An 18,947-nucleotide genomic window follows, 5' to 3' on the forward strand; every position below is an offset into this window, starting at 1 on the left:
CCACGGGGAGGCCTCTGAGTCAGGTCAAATGAAGACAACCTTGTGAGCAGGGTCTTCCAAAGAAATCCGCAGGCAGGTCCAATAATGACAGTTCTCTGAGAATAATGCTTTCAAGGAGCTCCAGCCCCATCCCAGCCCCCAGTGGCTGCCCGGCTGTGATTCTTGCGGGCTGCCGGTCCTCAAGTCTATTGAAGAGCTGGGTGCGGGGGTGAAATGGGGCAAGTTAAAGTTCACAAAGCTCCCTGTTCACACCAAAATTCAGTCATTTGGATAAACACTTTCCAGACTGTTGCAAACTTTAATTTCCATCGTTCTTTAAAAAGTTGATTCTGAGAATTTTTAGCAATTTTCTCACTGCTTTTATGGAGGAGAATTTTGCAAGCTCTTTATTCCACCATTTTCACTGATATCACCTTTTTTTTAACTGTTGCATTATATTCCATTGTATGAACTTAATATCATTTAATTTTTTCCATAATATATTTTCCCCCAATTTTTTACTTGGAAAATATTTAAACCTTTAGAAGTGTTGTAACCATAGTCAAGTACCCATATACCATCACCCAGATTCACCAAGTGTTAAAGTTTTGCCATATTTCCCCCCTCCCTCCCTCCCTTCCTTCCTTCCTTCCTCTGAACCATTTGAGGTTACAGACATCATGGCAACTTCACTTTCAAAGATAAGTACTCCCCAAGAACCAGGACACTCTCCTTTATAACATTATAACAATGTAATAATCACACTCAAGAAATTTAACACTGTCACAATACTGTAATCTATATGCCATGTTTGAATCCCCCAAAGAACAACTTGGAATACCTAAAAATACAGGCACATCTCCACAAAGAGCTGGTCACCAAGCAGAGTCATGCTTAGCCCCTTCTCTGGCAGATGCCCAGTGAGACGGCCACAGGCCTAGGTGCTGCCTTCACCTGTGAGGTGCTTCCCAGGGTCCAAGGCTCTTTATCTTCTAGGAAGGAATTCACTGTGTAGCTTTTTTCATTTTAGCAGATGACATTCTTATCTAAAACGTCCTTGTTTATGAAAAAATATTAAAACAAAGCAACAATTCTCAAATTTCAGACAACTTTTCCCCCAATTTTCCTTTGGGATGTCCTGATAAAATGTTCCCGAGGGTACATGTCAAGCAAATCCCTTCAAAGAGGCATGAAATGTGGACAACACCATGGCAACAGGGCATGTTCCTGACAACACACACACACACACACACACACACACACACACAACCCCCTCTCAGGCACATACTCGCGGGACACGGCAGTATCTCAGTTCTGGTGCTTCAATGTCACAGGTGATTCTACTGAAAGATGCCTTTGTGTCCTCACAAGTGGACAAAGATGAAGATACCACGCAGTAAATTATAACTCATGCAAATCCACCAACCAGTATGAATTTTTTTAAATTTCCTAATACATAGCTCCAAGCAAATGTCCATCTAGGCCAGAATTCCTCAAAATGTGGGCCATGGACCACCCACATCAGCATAACAGGTTGAGCTCATTCTCAGTGTTGGTTGTTCCCAGGCTTCATCTCAGGCCTAATGACCTACAATTTCTGGGGCTGGATCTCAGGAATCTGTATTTTAAAAAGCACCCCAGGTTATTCAAAGTACATTTATATTTGAGAACCACTGAGCTAGGGTGTAATCTGAGATTAACCGAAGCTTAGTATGAAAAACTCTGTGGAATAAAAATCAGATATTGAGAACTCATTTGTACTGTTATCTACGTCAGTGGCTTCTAAATATTTTGACCACAACCCTTACCCTTTCAAAAGAATATATTATACATCATGACACAGCGCACGCACACACATGCGTTAAATTAAAGTTTCATGAAACAATATTTATCTTTAATACTTGGGATGTATTCTGATAATCTTCTATTTTATTTTGATTTTTTAAAAACACTGCACGTTACCCACTAAATCAATTTCACAACCCTCTAATGAATCACAAACTGTAGTTTGCAAAACACTGCTCTACAGCAATCAACTGAGACGTAAAGCTCGACAGAGTAAGCGTAAACCGAGAGACACAGACACTGCATGCTAGTCACTAAACTGGGGTTTTTCAAGATATTCTTAAAATATATACATTAGCTACATTTAGAACAGTTTGATCACAATGCTGATAGCCAAATGAAATAAATTTCATTTAAACTGGTTTCAAATCTTATTGTTCTCAATGAACAATTATCGGTTTTTGGAGTGAGAATTTGGTGCAATGTTAAGACTGGGAGTCCAGGAGTTACAGACGAGGTTCAGATCTGGCTGTCCCCTTGGGCCGGGGTGGCAGCCTGAGTAACAACCTCTCTAAGCCTCCGTTACTTCATCTAAGAAATGGGGTTAATAACAGCTTCTATCTCATAAGGTTGCTGTGAATATTAAATGACATAACTCATGTTAATAACAATGGTTATTATATTATTCAAAGATAAGATGCATTTGAATAAAAGCTTTAGCATCTTAAGAGAATGATAAAAATGGTATTTAAATAAAGCTTCGTATATGCGTTTTATATAGATTACAATGTGTACCAATCTACTACACACCTGGCATTGTCCTTCTCCTGATGAACGAACACTGAACATTTTAAAACTGAGTGAGGCCCAGTGCCAAGAGCTGGAGTTTCAGAAGCATGCGACACAGTACTACTAAGCAGCTTATAATCTAGTGAGGACAGCAGAAAGAAACGTAAACAGGCGAATCGTATGCCAAGTGCCACAGATAAGAGATGCTGAAGGGGTGTATGGGGACAGGTCAGGATGAGCTCCAGAGTGGGCACCTGGGCGGGGATGCACAGGTAGGGGGTCTGAGGAAGTAGGAAGGAGGATGGAGGGAAGGCCAAACCTAAGAGAATAATGGGCGTGAAGACAAAGGGTAAACTGCGCCCCCATCTGGCTGTGGGGCAGTAAGTCATCAAAACAAAGTTAGAAGTTAAGAGCCAGCTTGGGTACCAGGCTGGGACAGTGGGTGATGAGGAACTTCATCTGGACGGTGGGGCTGCAGGCAGCCGTGGGAAATCAGCTCAGGCTGGTGGCAGAGGGCAGGGCGTTCCTAGAGCAACGCCCTGGAAGGGGCAGGACACACCCCATGGCATCGGTGACATCAACACTGCAGTGTCGCCAGTGAACAGAAAGAGGAATCAACACAGAGAATGGCGCTCCAATGCATTCGCGGAAGTTTCTGCAGCACTGCTTTAAAGGCTGCCTCAGGCTCCAGAACGAAGTCCCCATCACAGGTAGCTTTATCTCTGGAAATTTGCCAAGCCATCCCTACCCCTCAAATGATTTTACTTTTCTCATTCAGATTCATTCTCCTCTCACCACACAACCTTCTGATTGCGAATTCAGCTTGCCAGGCCACGTGATACGGCGGAGAATGCCTTGATAGAATCCCGGGCCCTCCGGTCACTGGAAAGGGTATTTCCCATAACACTGTCTCAGCTGGCCTTCACTCGTCCATCAGACTCGTGTAAAGTTGGTTACACGTATCTATCAGACATCTGATCACCTTCTGATGTCCTCGGAAGGTGCCAGAGCCAACAGGACTCATGTCTCAGTCCTGGCTGGGCTTTCAAATCACCTGGATCTCTACTTCAAAATACCTCGAAAGGAAGCAGCTGGCTGCAACCAAGGCCTCCCTCGGGCAGGCCCTGGGGGGGCCGCTACTTTCCCAAACAATCGTCCTCAATCCTGGCTGCATGTCAGAATCATCTGGGAAACTTGAAAAAGGTCCACACCCAGGGGGTGGCTACTTGCAGAGATGTTAAAACCTATCCACTGGGCAGAGGACATGAATTCTAATAACTCACGCTCCTTACTCCTAAGCAGAGATGAAAAGGATATTGCAATGCATTGGAGTCGAGAGATTTCTATTTCACTTACATTTAGGATATTGAATTATTTTATTCCCTTTGATCTCCCTTCAACAGGTGCCATAGCTTTAAGCTGGTACTAGTTTTAAACTCTTTTAACTCCTTATTGCTTTAGAACAGAGGTCAGCAAACTTTTTCTGTAAAGTACCAGATAGTAAAGAGTTCAGCTTTGCGAGTCACACTGTATCTGTCACAACTATTCAGCCCCGCAGCTGTAGCCCAAAAGCAGCTATAACTAATACAGAAACAGATGAGCACGCCTGCGAGCCAATAAAACTTTATTTACAAAAGTAAGTGTGGACAAAATTTGACCAGTGCACTGCTTCAGTTGTTTGAATAATAATTAGCATTCTGATCTTGTGCTCGTAATACAAAATTGGTAACAAAGCCTGAAAATAAATACAAAAAGTGCACTCAATCTCGGCATCTTATCCTTTGACTGTCATCCTATTACCATTTACCAATGACTCAAAACAGAGGGACTTGTTTATATTCAGACCATACGGACCTACTCAGACGACTTCTGCCCCCAGTACCTCTGACCACCCTCCAAGCTGCACCTATGGAGGAACCACCCACCTCGTCGTTCACCTGCAGCTTGCGAACCAGAGGGAGCGGGCAGTACTGCCAGCTTCCTCACTAGTAGAAAATGCCTCAGATATGTACTCATTAAATACATGCTTGTTCATTTCTTCTGGTAAGAAAAACCTCTCTCTTCTGCTTTTGAATACATTTAATCTCCCACGTAACTGATGAGCGAGGTAAAAATCCAGAGCCCTCGGTCCAAACGTGTTGGTTAAACAGCTTCTGTTAATCTAGGGTCCCTACCCAGCATCACTGGCCCCTGAGCTCTCAAAATGCAGAACGAGTGACAGTCAGAAGGGTGAGGCCATTTGCTAAGGGGATGAGAGCGAACCTTGACGAGCGGGGACTGAGAAGGAGCTCCCTGCGTAGCTGTGCTCCCCAAGTCCACCCCTGCCACGTGCGGTCCCCAAACCTGCTGTGTCACGTGGGGGCCGGAGGAGCCCTGCCCCCGACCCTGGGTGCTCTGGGCAGTTGTCTCCACTGTCCGAGTTGACACCCCTCACAATGAGGGCGGGTGTGAGGCAGGTGGTCCCCAGGAAGGAGGGCGCAGAGCTCCCACCCCCGACACCACCACACGCAAAAGGCCAGCCCGTCACTCTCCCAGGTTGGGTCGCCCACAGTGAAAGGGACATAAAACGGCTTGCATGAGCTCAGGTATCTCCTCCCGCGTTCAGGTTCCAGACTCCCCACCATGGCTCCACATCAGACTTACTTGGAAGTGTTTTCAAGTATTCCTTTGACCTCATTCATTTCTTCTTTTCCAAAGTAAACGACGGTGAGATGAACTCTCCCATCCTGCTGGATGCACATCTCCCTAGAAGACAAAACATGGATGTCTGGTCCTGTGTTCACAGCAACAGGCAAAGCCGAAACAAATACCTATTCTGTAAAGTGCAAAAGGGTCCTGGGAGGGAACTGGGCTGCCAGGAGAGCAGAGAGGGGACAGGACATTCTGGCCTGCTCTTGCCATCACCTGTATTCCTGTTTCTCTTACCACGAAAACCATGAAATTTAAACATGCAGATCTGGTCAATGAAAACTCAGATGCAAGAGACCACAGGCTCAACCTGCCTCAGGTCCAGCCCATCGGGGCCTGGATCCAGTGTCTAGAACGGCCCTGGGTCCATACCCTTCTCTGCCAGAAAAATTCTACAAAGTACAGAAAACACAAAGCCCAAGGTACAGATGAGAACACTGAAGTCCAGCGAGGGTGAGACTGGATTCCTCATCCTTGCCTTTTCTCGTGTGTGCAACACAGTCTTAGAGACTGAACGAGCAAAGATAAAAAGACATCTATTTGTTTAGGACCCTAGAAACCCTGGGGACACCCAGTGTCATGGCTGTGTGGAGGGGCGATAGCCCAGAGCATAGCTGCTGTACCTCACCCTCCCTAGGCAGATTCCTTCACTGCTCCTCTCTGTGGCTGACGGTCCCAGGCACCCGGCACACACACGCCAGGCTCCCGGCAGCCCTGCTGGGCGGGGCCAGGCCTACACCTGCCTTCCCCACCAAAGCATATCTGTTATTTGCCCGTGCCCTGTCCTCTGCTGAGGGTTTACTTCATATACATGTGTGTACCACATGCGTAATGTTTGTTGATGTGTGTATATGGATGTATATATAAATATGTGTGTATAAAAATGTTTTTATGTGTAAAACGTATGTGTGTACAGATATGTACGTGTGTGTGTCATTTTAGCAGATTTCTGAAAGCAAATGAATGGAACGATTCTACTGGTAGGATGGTACTTGTGATACACTGATACTTTGCATGCCCTTCCATTTCATTCCTTTTATCGCTGTGTTGCAACTTCCCTGAACCCCTGACAACAATCCATGTCAGAGTCTTTCAGAGTCTCTGAGCTCTAACTGCAGAGGCCAAGTTATGCAGTGATTTTCATCGTGACATCAGGAAGGAGGGACTGCCTACCTGGGGTTGCTGGGAAGATCAGAGAAGATATGGTTCCTGCACTCAAAAACCTTACTTGAGAAATAAATGAGCTCAAATGAAATCATCAGACACATCGTGGCATTGATAAAAGTTCACAGAATTCAGAAAGCACGGCCAAGCCGTGGATGCACTGGGCATCCTAACCTGGATGGCTGGAGCCCTGAAGGATGGGCCGGGTTTAGGATGGCAGAGAGGAGGAGGAGAGAATCCAGAGGGAAGAAGTACTGGGGAAGATTCTACTGACCCTGGGCAGAGGCACCAGGGCTCAAGCCTGGTTAGAGGCTTGGCTTGGAGAATTCTCTCTCTTTCCAGAGGAAGGAAGGGAAGAGCTGATTCTAAAAGCAGATGGAGGATGGGGCTCCAAGAAGCAGACAAGGGACCAGGAATGGGGCCAGGTGCTATTCCTGCTTCAAAACTGAGTGCTCCCCCAGCCTCAGCCCTGCAGACAGAGCTACCACCCACCGAGCACAAAATTCCCTGTACATAAAAGATCCCTTCTGCAAACCTGCCAGATGACGCTGTAACTTCCTTTGCCAGGGCAGAATAAAAGCCCACACACAGCATCAAGTGCCCGAAAAACTATGCTTTAAAAGTGTGGGCAGTTGGACAAATCCATCCCAGAATCAGCAGAGGGTCACCCGCTGAGCCTGAATAAAAAGCATTCTTGTTTTTTCTAGTAACATCTTCGTTGGCATTTTAAAATCCATCAAAGGACTTCCTGTTTTCAAGGAATAAAACAGAGACACACTGGACCTTTACTTTTCATTCACCAGCTCAGGCTTCCCGAAAAGGCAAAGCAGAGTTTGTTCTAGGGCCACCTCCAGGGCCCTTTCCATTTATTCATTTATTCCTTCCTTCCTTCCTTCACCAAACAATAAATCTTAAAAAATGAGTAGGCCGTTTCTACCCTTGAGTAGTTCTCCATCTGATTGGAGATTGCATGATTAAAGCTGTCTACACTGCAGCCAACACACACTGCCGGAGAGAAACACCATCACCAAATGTCTGATGATCTTGTAACTTTCATATTTTTCAAAACAGTTCTCACTGGACTCCATCCCCAGAAAGATGTGTAAGAAAGTGTGTGCACGTCGGTGACTGTGGGCACAGAGATGTGTGTTCTGGTGTAATTATCTGTACCTGGACCCACACTGCCTAGGTCCTTGGAGCCAACTCAGGTGCCCTGCTAGCTCGTCTCTATAACAGCAGGGTGGCGGTGTTTGGGACGAACCTCAGGGAACCCAACTTCTTAAGAACCCTCTGGGAAGCTCTTTGGTTCACCCGGCTCCACTGCTTTAGCTCCGCACTGGACTTTCTTCCACCTTAACCTGGAAGCCTAAAAATTCTGTTTCTATGTCACCAAGACCTTATCTTTTAGGACTTTAGAGAGGAAACAGCAGTTCCTTCTCACCCAGGATATTGTAACACAGAGCATAGAGACTAAATAAGATCTCTTTTCAGCCAGAAAACATGGATCACAGCCACTTAAACACCTATATTTTTATTTCCCAAGAGGCTAAGAGCACGTCACGGTCTCTGAGTTCTGCTACTAATCTGTACAACCGCACCGTGGAAAGAGACCCTTGACTGTCATTCATACCCTACCCGGACAGGTAAGAAAAGGGGTTCCAATGTCCTGCCTACCTAGGCATGCAGCCCAGTTTCCCTCAGGACCAGCCCGGTATTGGTACCTCAGGTTTCCTTGGCAAGGGTGAGGGATGTGCCCAGGACGCCTCACGGCTCTGGTCCTACCACTCAGGACCCCAGCACAAAGCTGGGTAGTGGGCATGGCCAAGTGGAGGACAGATGCTGCTGGCAGAGAGCATGGCAGCACCAAAGCCCCTCGGCATCCGTGAGGACCAGCGATGCTGTTCTTGTGAGAAGAACTGAGTTTGCACCACGCAGCTGACCTGGCAGTTAGCGGAGGCTGAAGTGTGTCTGACCTTGTGTGAGACCTCCCTGGGAAGTCGGACAAAGACCAGAGGGCACAGGAGGCTGAATATCTCACCACAGAAGGTGGGAGAGAGCAGGAAAACCATGTTTCTCATAGTTAGGGGCCCTGTTCTTATACCCTGGGCTGAGTGGCCTGTGGAAACACGGTTTCAATGACAAACATTATTGAGTCCCTTTGTTGTGTGATGCGTAATTCTCACTGGAGTAAGATTTTAAAAGAATCATCGTGTACGGCCCTGTAGGGGGACCATCCAGGTTTGCCTGGGATTCTCCAGGGTTTAGCACTGAAAGCCCACATCCCAGGAAACACCTCAAAGCAAACTGGGACAACTGGTCACCCTTCCTGCATCAGGGACTTGACAGGAAGGAATGCGCACCTGAAGAGCACAGGACAAGGCGGGACAGAATAACGGCAGTAACAGGTCTAATGAGCCAGGGGAGCGCGGCGGAGACGAGACTCATTTCTGATGGGTGATGGGGACGGGTACCAAGGTCAAGGCAGTATCCAGGCCGGGCCTGGACAGATGAGTAGATGCCACGCAGGTGGAGAGGACCAGGGAAAGGGCTCTCCTGGCTGAGAAGGCGCAGATGCAAGGAAATCATGTCCCGATTCTTCTCTCAGCCAATCTGCTCCTCAGGTATATCAGGTATGAGAAGAAACCCTATTTAGGCTTTAATTACGTCCCATGCAAATGAAATAACACATAACAGCCTGTCAGGCTACCATCTCTCCCTTTGGTCGTCAAGGACACCAGGAAGAAATGTGCTCAGGCACAAAGGGACGGAGGAGGGAACAGAGAGCGGTGGGGGCCTGTCATCATCAGGCTTTAGAAAATGACGTTCTTCTTTTGCTTTGGTGGGTTCTCCCCGCTCCTGCACCCCATGCTGAAGTGACACACAACTCCTGGACACCGTTATCTGACAAGCTGAGATGTGAGCGTGAACAGTGACCCTCAACCAAGCCATCGGGACCTGCTCTCCTGGTTGCACGTTTCAGAACAGCAAATGGGACCATTGCCAACTGACCATTTCCTTCTCTTGAACAGATGTTTCTACATAATCTGTGGCTCAAATGAAGTGAAAAACATCTTTTATTAGGCCTCACAGAGAAACTTTTATGGAAATAAGGTGAATGATGTAGATTCGCGTTTCTCAAACATGTAAACCATAAAACCTTCCTGGGTGCAACACTGGGGTCTGAGCAGAGAAGGGGCTGCCTGAGGAAAGCTAGTGGAGCGAGGCAGGGATGGAGGACGGTACTGGGAAAGGTAAGCTAGCTTTCCTTCTGGGAAACACAACGAAGACCGAGCACCTCCTGGATCGCAGCCTGCGGGTGCGGCCCAGCACACCGCACGGCAGGGCTCAGCTGGTCCGCTGCACACATGCCGGCTGAGCCCACGCTGCAGCCCCACTTCAGTCTCAGAGAGTCCACAGTCGCTGTTTTTTAAAGATCCAGAAGTGTCCACAGAAACATCTTAACGGCGCTAAGCAGGAAAAGGATTTTAAAAATTGCTGAAGAAAATTCAAGTAAAAGATGTCCCTGATACTACCTTTAAATGTCATAAATGCCGAGGGAGGGACCAAGAGAAGTGTCAGAGGAAGGAGAAAGGGACAGATTAAAACAGAAATAACCAGCAAAGTCTGAGAAGACCCACAGCAACATGGAAAAGGGTTCTCAGTCCAGCTGGAAGGAGTCAGAATAAAAATCAAACAAATTTGGAATGAATTGAGAAAGATCTTTGAAAATCACAAAAAATCATTTCCATAAAAATCCTTTTTTTCTAGGAGAGGCTCAGAGACAAAGACACTAAGACCATCTATAGTTTTGTTACCGTGAGGTTCCTCCTGCTACTGCGAACAAAGTACACAATAAAACAATAGATGAGCTTAAAACCAATAAGCCAGATGCCAAGGGAAACTGAGCAGCCAAAAAGCAAATGTGAGAATAGCTTCAAGAAAGGCAGAATGAGGGGTTTAAAAAAGAGAGGAGGAGGAGGGGGAGGTGGGTTTAAGGCAACACACCATTGGGCAAAGGGGACTGAATCTGAAGCAAGTTCTCCTGGGGGCACCCCCTCTACTCCTGGCCATGCATAAAGCCGTCCTGGGAGGGGAAATGGCATGTGGAGCCTGCGAGGCTCATCCAGGGATCAGGACCACCAGAGAGCAAGGGAGGAAGAGGCTGCTGGAGCAAAGAGCCATCTTATCTCCATAGCAACAGTGGAGCCCGGAGCACGAAGGCCCCAAAGCAGCCCCACAGCAACTGACCAGAGGGTCCATACATCTCCTCAGGGCACATCCGGGTGTCATTGCCACTCAGGGAGGCGACAAGTTATGAGGAGCTTTAGCCTCCTAACTTCTTTTTTTTTTTTAACATCTTTATTGGAGTATAATTGCTTTACAATGGTGTGTTAGTTTCTGCTTTATAACAAAGTGAATCAGCTATACATACACATACATCCCCATATCCCCTCCCTCTTGCGTCTCCCTCCCACCCTCCCTATCCCCCGCCTCTAAGTGGTCACAGAGCACCGAGCTGATCTCCCTGTGCTTCGCCTCCTAACTTCTTGTAAATCCCAGAACATCACCCATTCTTGCTCATGGCCTCTTAAATAAAGGCCCTTAGGGTCTAGGGCTAGGAAAATCTTCTCTCACCCAACAAATAGCAGCTTCCTTTTCATTAACCACTGAGGCTGAAGGAAACTAGGCTTTCTTTTTCTCTCTCCCCCTTGCCTGCCAGGGGGTTCAGAGCTGGTGTTTCTGACACATTGCACTGCTTCCCTCAGTCCCAGCGCCCAGGTGTACTTCACCCCTGTTCCACTCTGTTACTGTGTCCTTGTCCACTGACCTTTATAAAAATGGTTTTATGGAATTTGTATTTTTTATAAACACAAATAATTCTTAGGATTTGTTGAGATGGTTCTAATAATCATGAGAATAGAAGAGTAATCATAATAAATACCTTAGTCCATGAACTCCATAAACCCAGGAATCAATTTTGTCACGGGGGTCCACCCCACCCCAGACACAGTTCTGGACCAGGAAAGCTTGGTCCTTGGTCCTTGCAGATGGCACCCCATGCCCGGTCATCACCCCAAGTGAGCGATTTCTCAGATCCAGCCTTCCCCAGGGCTCTTTGTGTCTTGTGACCAGGCCTGCTCTCTCTGGAGGATTCCAGGCTCTACATCGATTTCTTCTGTCCAAGAAGACATATTTGTTATAATGCTTAGCCATTTGGGTCTTTTCTAGCTGAATACTAAGCACACTGATACTGAAGTGGGAAATAAAAAACCTAACAACCAGCATCAGAGGTGAAAGGGACTCATGTGGACCAGTACTTTGATGTTATAGAAGATGCTAAAGCCCAGATGTATGAAGTGACTTGCAAAAGTCCTCAGCCAAATGGTGTCAGAGCAAAGGTTGTTTACATTTTAAAGGAGATGCATTGGGAGGATAATGTTTTAAATAAACTAACCTCAAGTGGTGATCATTGCAACCATGTACCCAAAAGAGTGGAAAATGGCAAAAATCTTGCCACCAACAAATGGCCAAAAAAAGAGGTACAATCTGCCATGAACGTCACAAAGAGGAGGCCAAGGAAAGAAATGGAAGAGTCCACAGTAGCCTCGTGGTTCCAGCTCCACAAGTGCTGCAGAAGAGGGGCTGGAGGTGTGCAGCAGATGAGAAGGCTGGGGGACAGGGGCCCCAGCTCTGCGGCGGGGTCTCCACACAGGGACGGCCGCAGCAGGGTATCTGGTCCCTCCACATCGCATAGGAAGTGACGAAGGAAGCAAGGCCATCCTAATGATGCTCGGTGAACTAACCCCCGCAAAGAGGCAGGTGTGACAGGACCAGAGGGGAAAAGGCATCGCATTAAGTCAAGATCCTTCGTAAGAGCAGGAAGAGGAGCCGGGGCAAGGGGCACTGACAGCCAGACCCCTCCCCGCCCACCCAGCAAATACAGGGCCAAAGCCTCATCTTTTTTCCCCATTTTTACCTGTGGGAGTGGAAAGAGCTGAAAACAACTGGTGGGTAAGATGAGAGAGGAAAACGAACGGGGGCCAATTCCCTCTGACGTTTTAGCCTCAGCCCTTAACAGAGGTCCCTGCTGGGAGCCAAAGGATCCCCCCTCCGCCGTTTAGGACGAAGGTCCACCACAACCAGGTAGAGTGAGGCTGGTACCACCACACGCCCGCCCCAAGGCCCGGAAGGGCTGCAGGAATCTGGAGCCTCTAAGAAAGGCGCACAAAGGCCAGCGGAGCTGTCTCCTCCTTCACCTGCTCTTCCAGACCACGAAGGACGTGAGGAGAACACAAAATACAGCTGGGAGTGTGACACAGCCCTCAGTCAGGGTGGGGGACAGCCGAGGACAACCCACCACTACAACATCAGAGTGGCAGAAAGCATGCCGCACGCAAGAGGGATGAAGACAAACAGCAGACAGCCACATCTGAAGGACAACAGCAAAGTTAAAGGAAGAAAGAGAGGGCATTCAGAAAGCAACAGTGTTCAAACGCGAACGAAAAACCTAGTCTGAGAGAAACTGTAACTCTAATTGAAGAAAACGCCTTACAAATGTTTCACACTTTCTTAATAAAAATGTGAATTCAATAAAAAAAGTTCAAAGAGGAAATGATAAAAATAACAGATTTTGATTAAGAAGCACATTCTGTGCTCAGAAAAATAACGTGATAACCAAAAGAAACAGAAGAAGTAAATTAGAAACAGCAAGGTACAGAATAGATGTATCTGAAAATCAAATTATTCACATAAAGGAAAGGCTTATGTGAAAGCAGATAAAAGACTAACACATTAAAAACTAGAGAGAAGCTAGTAAGTGGAGAAAACCTATGGAATGCACAACTGAGTCTGAGAAGCAGAGAAATCAAACCCAAAGCAGGAGAAGTACTCAAAATTAGAACATGAGAAAAACTTCCCTGAAATGAAAGAATCCACAAAACAAACAAGGAAACTGAATTACAGGAGAGAGAACAACAGGCACTGAGCTGAGTGAGAAATATCCTGATTAAGTGATCACGATTCACAACAAAGGAAGGCATTCTTCTGTCATTTTCAGGAGAGACAAAATAAGCTGTCCTAACACTTCTCCACAGTATCATCAGATGCAGAAGAACCTCTACAAGGTCCTAAGGAAAGAAAGTGTATCCAAGAGTTTTAAGCCCAGCCACGTCATCCTTAAACTGTGCAGATAACAAGCAGATATTCTATTCTCAAGCACTCATGACCCTTCTTGAAGAAATGTCTTGACCATGAAATCCAGACAACCCAAACCTCAGGAATGAGGAAGCCACTGTCAGAGGACAGCTGATGAATGCACTAAATCCACTTAACACACAGGAGCTGTGGTTACAACGCAAAGTGTAAGGGCTGCAAACCCTGATGAGGTAAAAATGATAGAGCAGTGATTTATGTCATAGAGTGTTCTGCCTATGTTTTCCTCTAAGAGTTTGATAGTGTCTGGCCTTACATTTAGGTCTTTAATCCATTTTGAGTTTATTTTCGTGTATGGTGTTAGGGAGTGTTCTAATTTCATACTTTTACATGTACCAGTCCAGTTTTCCCAGCACCACTTATTGAAGAGGCTGTCTTTTCTCCACTGTATATTCTTGCCTCCTTTATCAAAGATAAGGTGACCATATGTGCGTGGGTTTATCTCTGGGCTTTCTATCCTGTTCCATTGATCTATATTTCTGTTTTTGTGCCAGTACCACACTGTCTTGATTACTGTAGCTTTGTAGTATAGTCTGAAGTCAGGGAGCCTGATTCCTCCAGCTCCATTTTTCGTTCTCAAGATTGCTTTGGCTATTCGGGGTCTTTTGTGTTTCCATACAAATTGTGAAATTTTTTGTTCTAGTTCTGTGAAAAATGCCAGTGGTAGTTTGATAGGGATCGCACTAAATCTGTAGATTGCTTTGGGTAGTAGAGTCATTTTCACAATGTTGAAACTAAAAATAAAACTGCCATACGACCCAGCAATCCCACTACTGGGCATATACCCTGAGAAAACCACAATTCAAAAAGAGTCATGTACCAAAATGTTCATTGCAGCTCTATTTACAATAGCCAGGACATGGAAGCAATCTAAGTGTCCATCAACAGATGAATGGATAAAGAAGATGTGGCACATATATACAATGGAATATTACTCAGCCATAAAAAGAAACGAAATTGAGTTATTTGTAGTGAGGTGGATGGACCTAGAGTCTGTCATACAGAGTGAAGTAAGTCAGAAAGAGAAAAACAAATACCGTATGCTAACACATATATATGGAATCTAAGAAAAAAAAAAAAAGGTCATGAAGAACCTAGTGGCAAGACGGGAATAAAGACACAGACCTACTAGAGAATGGACTTGAGGATATGGGGAGGGGGAGAGGTGAGATGTGACAGGGTGAGAGAGTGTCATGGACATATATACACTACCATATGTAAAATAGATAGCTAGTGGGAAGCAGCCGCATAGCACAGGGAGATGAGCTCGGTGCTTTGTGACCACCTAGAGGGGTGGGATAGGGAGGGTGGGAGGGAGGGAGATGCAAGAGGGAAGAGATATGGGAACATATGTATATGTATAACTGATTCACTTTGTTATAAAGCAGAAACTAACACACCATTGTAAAGCAATTATACTCCAATAAAGATGTTTAAAAAAAAGTACTTTAAAGGAAAAAAAAAATGATAGAGCAAATGGGGAGATGGGACCAGGAGAGCGAGAAAATATAACTGTGCTGCTCTCCTCTTCTTATTATAATTTTTCAACCAATGTAGTCTAAAACTAAAATATGGGGTAAAAGTACATAATGATTCCAATCTGTTCTGGTTTGTAAAGTCACTTTTTTAATTTTAGAGGGATCTTTTTTAGCACAGAAACATTTTCTCAAAGATCAGCAATTTCTTCTGTTATACTTCAGATTCTCTTGTATAAATTTAAGTAAGGTAAAATTTAATTATTTAATTAAAAATAGAACATATGGCATGTCTCATGCTTAATTACATTTCAAGCATGTTATTTTTCTATCTGTGTAAATGCAAAGAAAGGTGCCCAGAATGTTCAATTAATGTTAAAAATGGCTAATTTAGGGAAGCAGGGCCAAAAGTGAATTTTTAAATAATTTACTCCTGGTTGTGTTCTACTGTTTAAACATCTCATAATAGCCACGTGTCACTTTCATAAACTTAAAAGTCAGGTTTAAATTATAAAAGCAAAAAAATATATTTCGTTGAATTTTTAAAGAAAACATAAAAAAATGCTAACTATATAAAAATTTACAAAACAATATAAAAATTTATAAAACGGAGAGAATCCAAAAGAAGGAAATAAAAATCACTCATAGTTCCATATTCAGTGCTAACCATAGTTGACAGTTTCTACTCCTGGGATGGAAGGGACTTCACAAAGACAACATCAAATATTGAACAATTAGCCCCTTATATTTTCTCCCAATACTCTTATGGTCAATTTAATGGCATTTAAATATTTAATTGACCAGAGTTTACTTTGGGTTTTGGTGTGAAGTCACAATTAAATCTTTTCTGCTGTTTGGTTAGTTGTCCTAAAGCCACGTTCTGAACAATCCATTCTCTGCTGGCCAACTTGAAATGCCACCTTTACCAAGTTCCGACCCGGAATTAAATACCCCAGGCTTGAGTACCCTCTATCATCCCAATTTTTCAGAGACCTCAACGTGCTCGGAAGCCCCTGGTCCACGGAGCAGACGCCCTTGTCAGCCTCTGCTCAAGCGCCTTCCATCTGGGAAGCCTTTCTTGGCCCACTGTCCTGGTCTCTATTTCTATCTCTGTGGGACTAAGATTCTTCTTTCCATGAAGCCAGGTTCCTCTTATCCCTCCATCTGGTCCAGTGTCCGGTGCACACACAGGCCCTCCTTGTCCCCAAGGAACCAGTCTCCCTGACCACCCTCTCCTGCCCACGTGCTACAGCGGGCATCTGAATAGTGACAGGCAAGAGAAAGGACCCCTGGATTTTTGTTTTTAAAACATTAACTAGAATGACATTCATGTCACCACTTCCACTTTGGAGACTTGTAAAGGTTTTACTTTTTTCAACAATATTTCCCTTCCAATTTTATTCCTACTGTTAATTACTTGCCATCTTCGTGACACTAAGGCAGTAATCAGTCATAATAATTAGTCATATGCACCCAAGAGAATCCTTCTTCCAGGCTCCGGAGTCCTGAAAGGAGGACTCGGCTGTGCCCTGAGCAGACAGCCCTCCGGCGGGGGCACCACCTCGCCAAGCTCAGCTCTCTAGCGACCGGCCTGTGTGCTAAAGCCAACCTCAGGGCCCTGCCCCAGGCTCCAGGCAGCTTCCTGGCTGAGGGAACTTTCTATAAACTTGTCCTGGGAACAGGCACACCGGCCACTGGGAGTCAGGGTTTGCCTTCAGGCCTGGTACCCAGCCCTGGGTCCGTCCTCCCAGGATGGATGCTTCATTGGCCAGTGTACTCGGCCGGTCTGAAGAGAAGGCAGAGAGGGACACAGACGCACCCAGGGGGGCTGAAGGGAGCCAGAGCCACACAGACACTTCAGTGCCGGAGCCAGAGGGGCGCTGCCGACAGTCGTGGGATCGTGCACCGGGGTGTTCTCCAAACTGGTGGGGGGTGGGTGTGGGAAGATCAGCCCAGCCAGCTCCGCAGGACGTCAAGCTGAAGGCCCAGCTCCCAAACCCCGAGAATACAAAGGCAGCCATTGCTTCAAAGGCCACAACTAGACCCACTGGGTAGAAATTACAGGGAGGCAGACTTCAGGTGCAAGTAACAGCGAGCTTTCTACCCGGACCTGCAGCCTGCCCTGGCACACACACGCACACACCGCACACACACACAGCCGTATCAGGAGTGCCGCCGAGGGACTCTGAACTCGCGGAAGACCAGGCCAGAGGGCCCCCCAAAGACTCCTGGGTTCTGACCTTAAAATGTAGCTAGAAAAGGGTTACTCTTTTTAGTTGGAGAAGATGTATTAAGGACCTATTTACAAAGCTTAATGATAGGGTGTAAGGAAGACACGGGGATGAGAGCAATATCCCCTCCTAGTGACTGCAGAACTGTTATCATCTCCAGGCCTGAATATGCCAGTGGAGAAGGTTCTGGAAGCTGGAATGAGACCATCTTGAGAGGAGCTGTCACCTTTGCTTGAAGGACACGTTCAGACTGAGGTTACAAGACAGAAAGGGACCCAGATACATAAGTGCTGGGCTTCATTTACTCCCATCTCTGAAGCCTGGCCAGAAACGGGTTACTCTTCAAACGTGTGCATTATCCAGAATTTTGAGAAGCCTCAACTATACCATTATTCTGAGCCTTACTGGCTTTTAATAAAGTGAATTTAATGATAAGAGATTAAAAGTAAGTTTGATCTTCCGATATTTATCATTAGGCACACATGACGTTCTATCTTTAAAATAAGCCGGCTAAGTCAGCTAGCCGACTGACCTCAAGCAGCGTGTGAGTGTCGTCCACAAGAGTGTAAGATCCGACACCGCACCGTCAGGAGCTCGAAGACACGTGTAAAAACTACACACCGCATCGGAACATAAAACCCTCTTAAGTCTTCTTGAGTAGCTACAAATATGAGTGCTGGGAGACTTCTCGGCATAATTTTACATGTAATCTCTGAGGAGACACAGGTTAAAATAAAAAAGACTCTGACTGAATGCATTCCAGCCGCTGCCAGGGCAGGACACCGAAGGAAGCCAGGCTGCAGCCGAGCACACAGGTCCACGGCCACGCGGGTGCCGGCCTTTCGGAGGCTGGGAGGGGCCCAGTCCAGTGAGGGGACAGCACGGCCTCGTGGTCCCCCAACCTGAGCCCCAACTGCAGTCAGAATGGAACCCAGCAGGCGTGACCCTACAGATCCTGATGAAAGCCCAGTCTTCCTAACCTTCGCTTCTGAAGGTAAATCCGCTTATCTGGCAGCTTTCTATTGGCTTTAGGGAAAGGCAGCTACAACGATAAACTTCACAGGAAGAAAACAGAGTCGAACAGGGAGAGACAGGGGCCTTCGTGCTGGGCAGGGACCTGGGAGGGACGGGACGTGCCGTCAGCGTTTCACACACACGTGCCAACAGGCCCACCTGAAATTCTGCATGAACTGCCGGAACTTGTCCACCCTCCTGGCCAGTGGGACGATGACATTGACCAGCGTGCCGGCCATGTTCAGCTCCTCCTTCTTCACCTTCATGATGGGGCCAAACGGTCGGAACAACACAAGGCGTCTGAACTCGTGCTTGTGGTCCCCTCTGAACGTGAGCTCGTACAAAGTGCCTTTATCCTTTTCTGTGCGGTAGATCCCTGTTAACAGACACAAGGAGAGACAGTTCTAAAGATTAACCGTGGCTGCTGAGTGTTTTTAATAGCCAAGAGCTAGCACAAAATGCCTTACTTTAAAAAATTAAGATTAAATCTCCACACCTAATACTTATTAGAAAACTCAAAATGCTCCCATTTAAATCACAAAAGAAATGAAAATACCATCAATTTAAAAATCGGTTATGAAGACCTAAAAAAACACACAGCAAAAAGTTT

At 46.1% G+C, this 18,947-nt stretch overlaps 1 protein-coding gene across 9 annotated transcripts in view; it reads right to left on the bottom strand.

Annotated features, from left to right (window-relative positions):
- Positions 1 to 18,947, bottom strand: part of CSGALNACT1 (chondroitin sulfate N-acetylgalactosaminyltransferase 1) — a 337,144-nt gene that overhangs the window by 22,754 nt on the left and 295,443 nt on the right. For all 9 annotated transcript variants that reach the window (XM_036838642.1, XM_036838641.1, XM_036838644.1 and 6 more), the window contains 2 exons: positions 18,497 to 18,713; positions 5,197 to 5,298 (listed from right to left, as the gene is read on the bottom strand). In XM_036838642.1, the coding sequence (XP_036694537.1) occupies positions 5,197 to 5,298; positions 18,497 to 18,713 (319 nt within the window). The remainder of the gene's footprint in view (positions 1 to 5,196; positions 5,299 to 18,496; positions 18,714 to 18,947) is intronic.

The sequence above is a fragment of the Balaenoptera musculus genome, chromosome 21, assembly GCF_009873245.2.
Source record: "Balaenoptera musculus isolate JJ_BM4_2016_0621 chromosome 21, mBalMus1.pri.v3, whole genome shotgun sequence".
In the NCBI taxonomy this organism is placed as follows: Eukaryota; Metazoa; Chordata; class Mammalia; order Artiodactyla; family Balaenopteridae; genus Balaenoptera; species Balaenoptera musculus.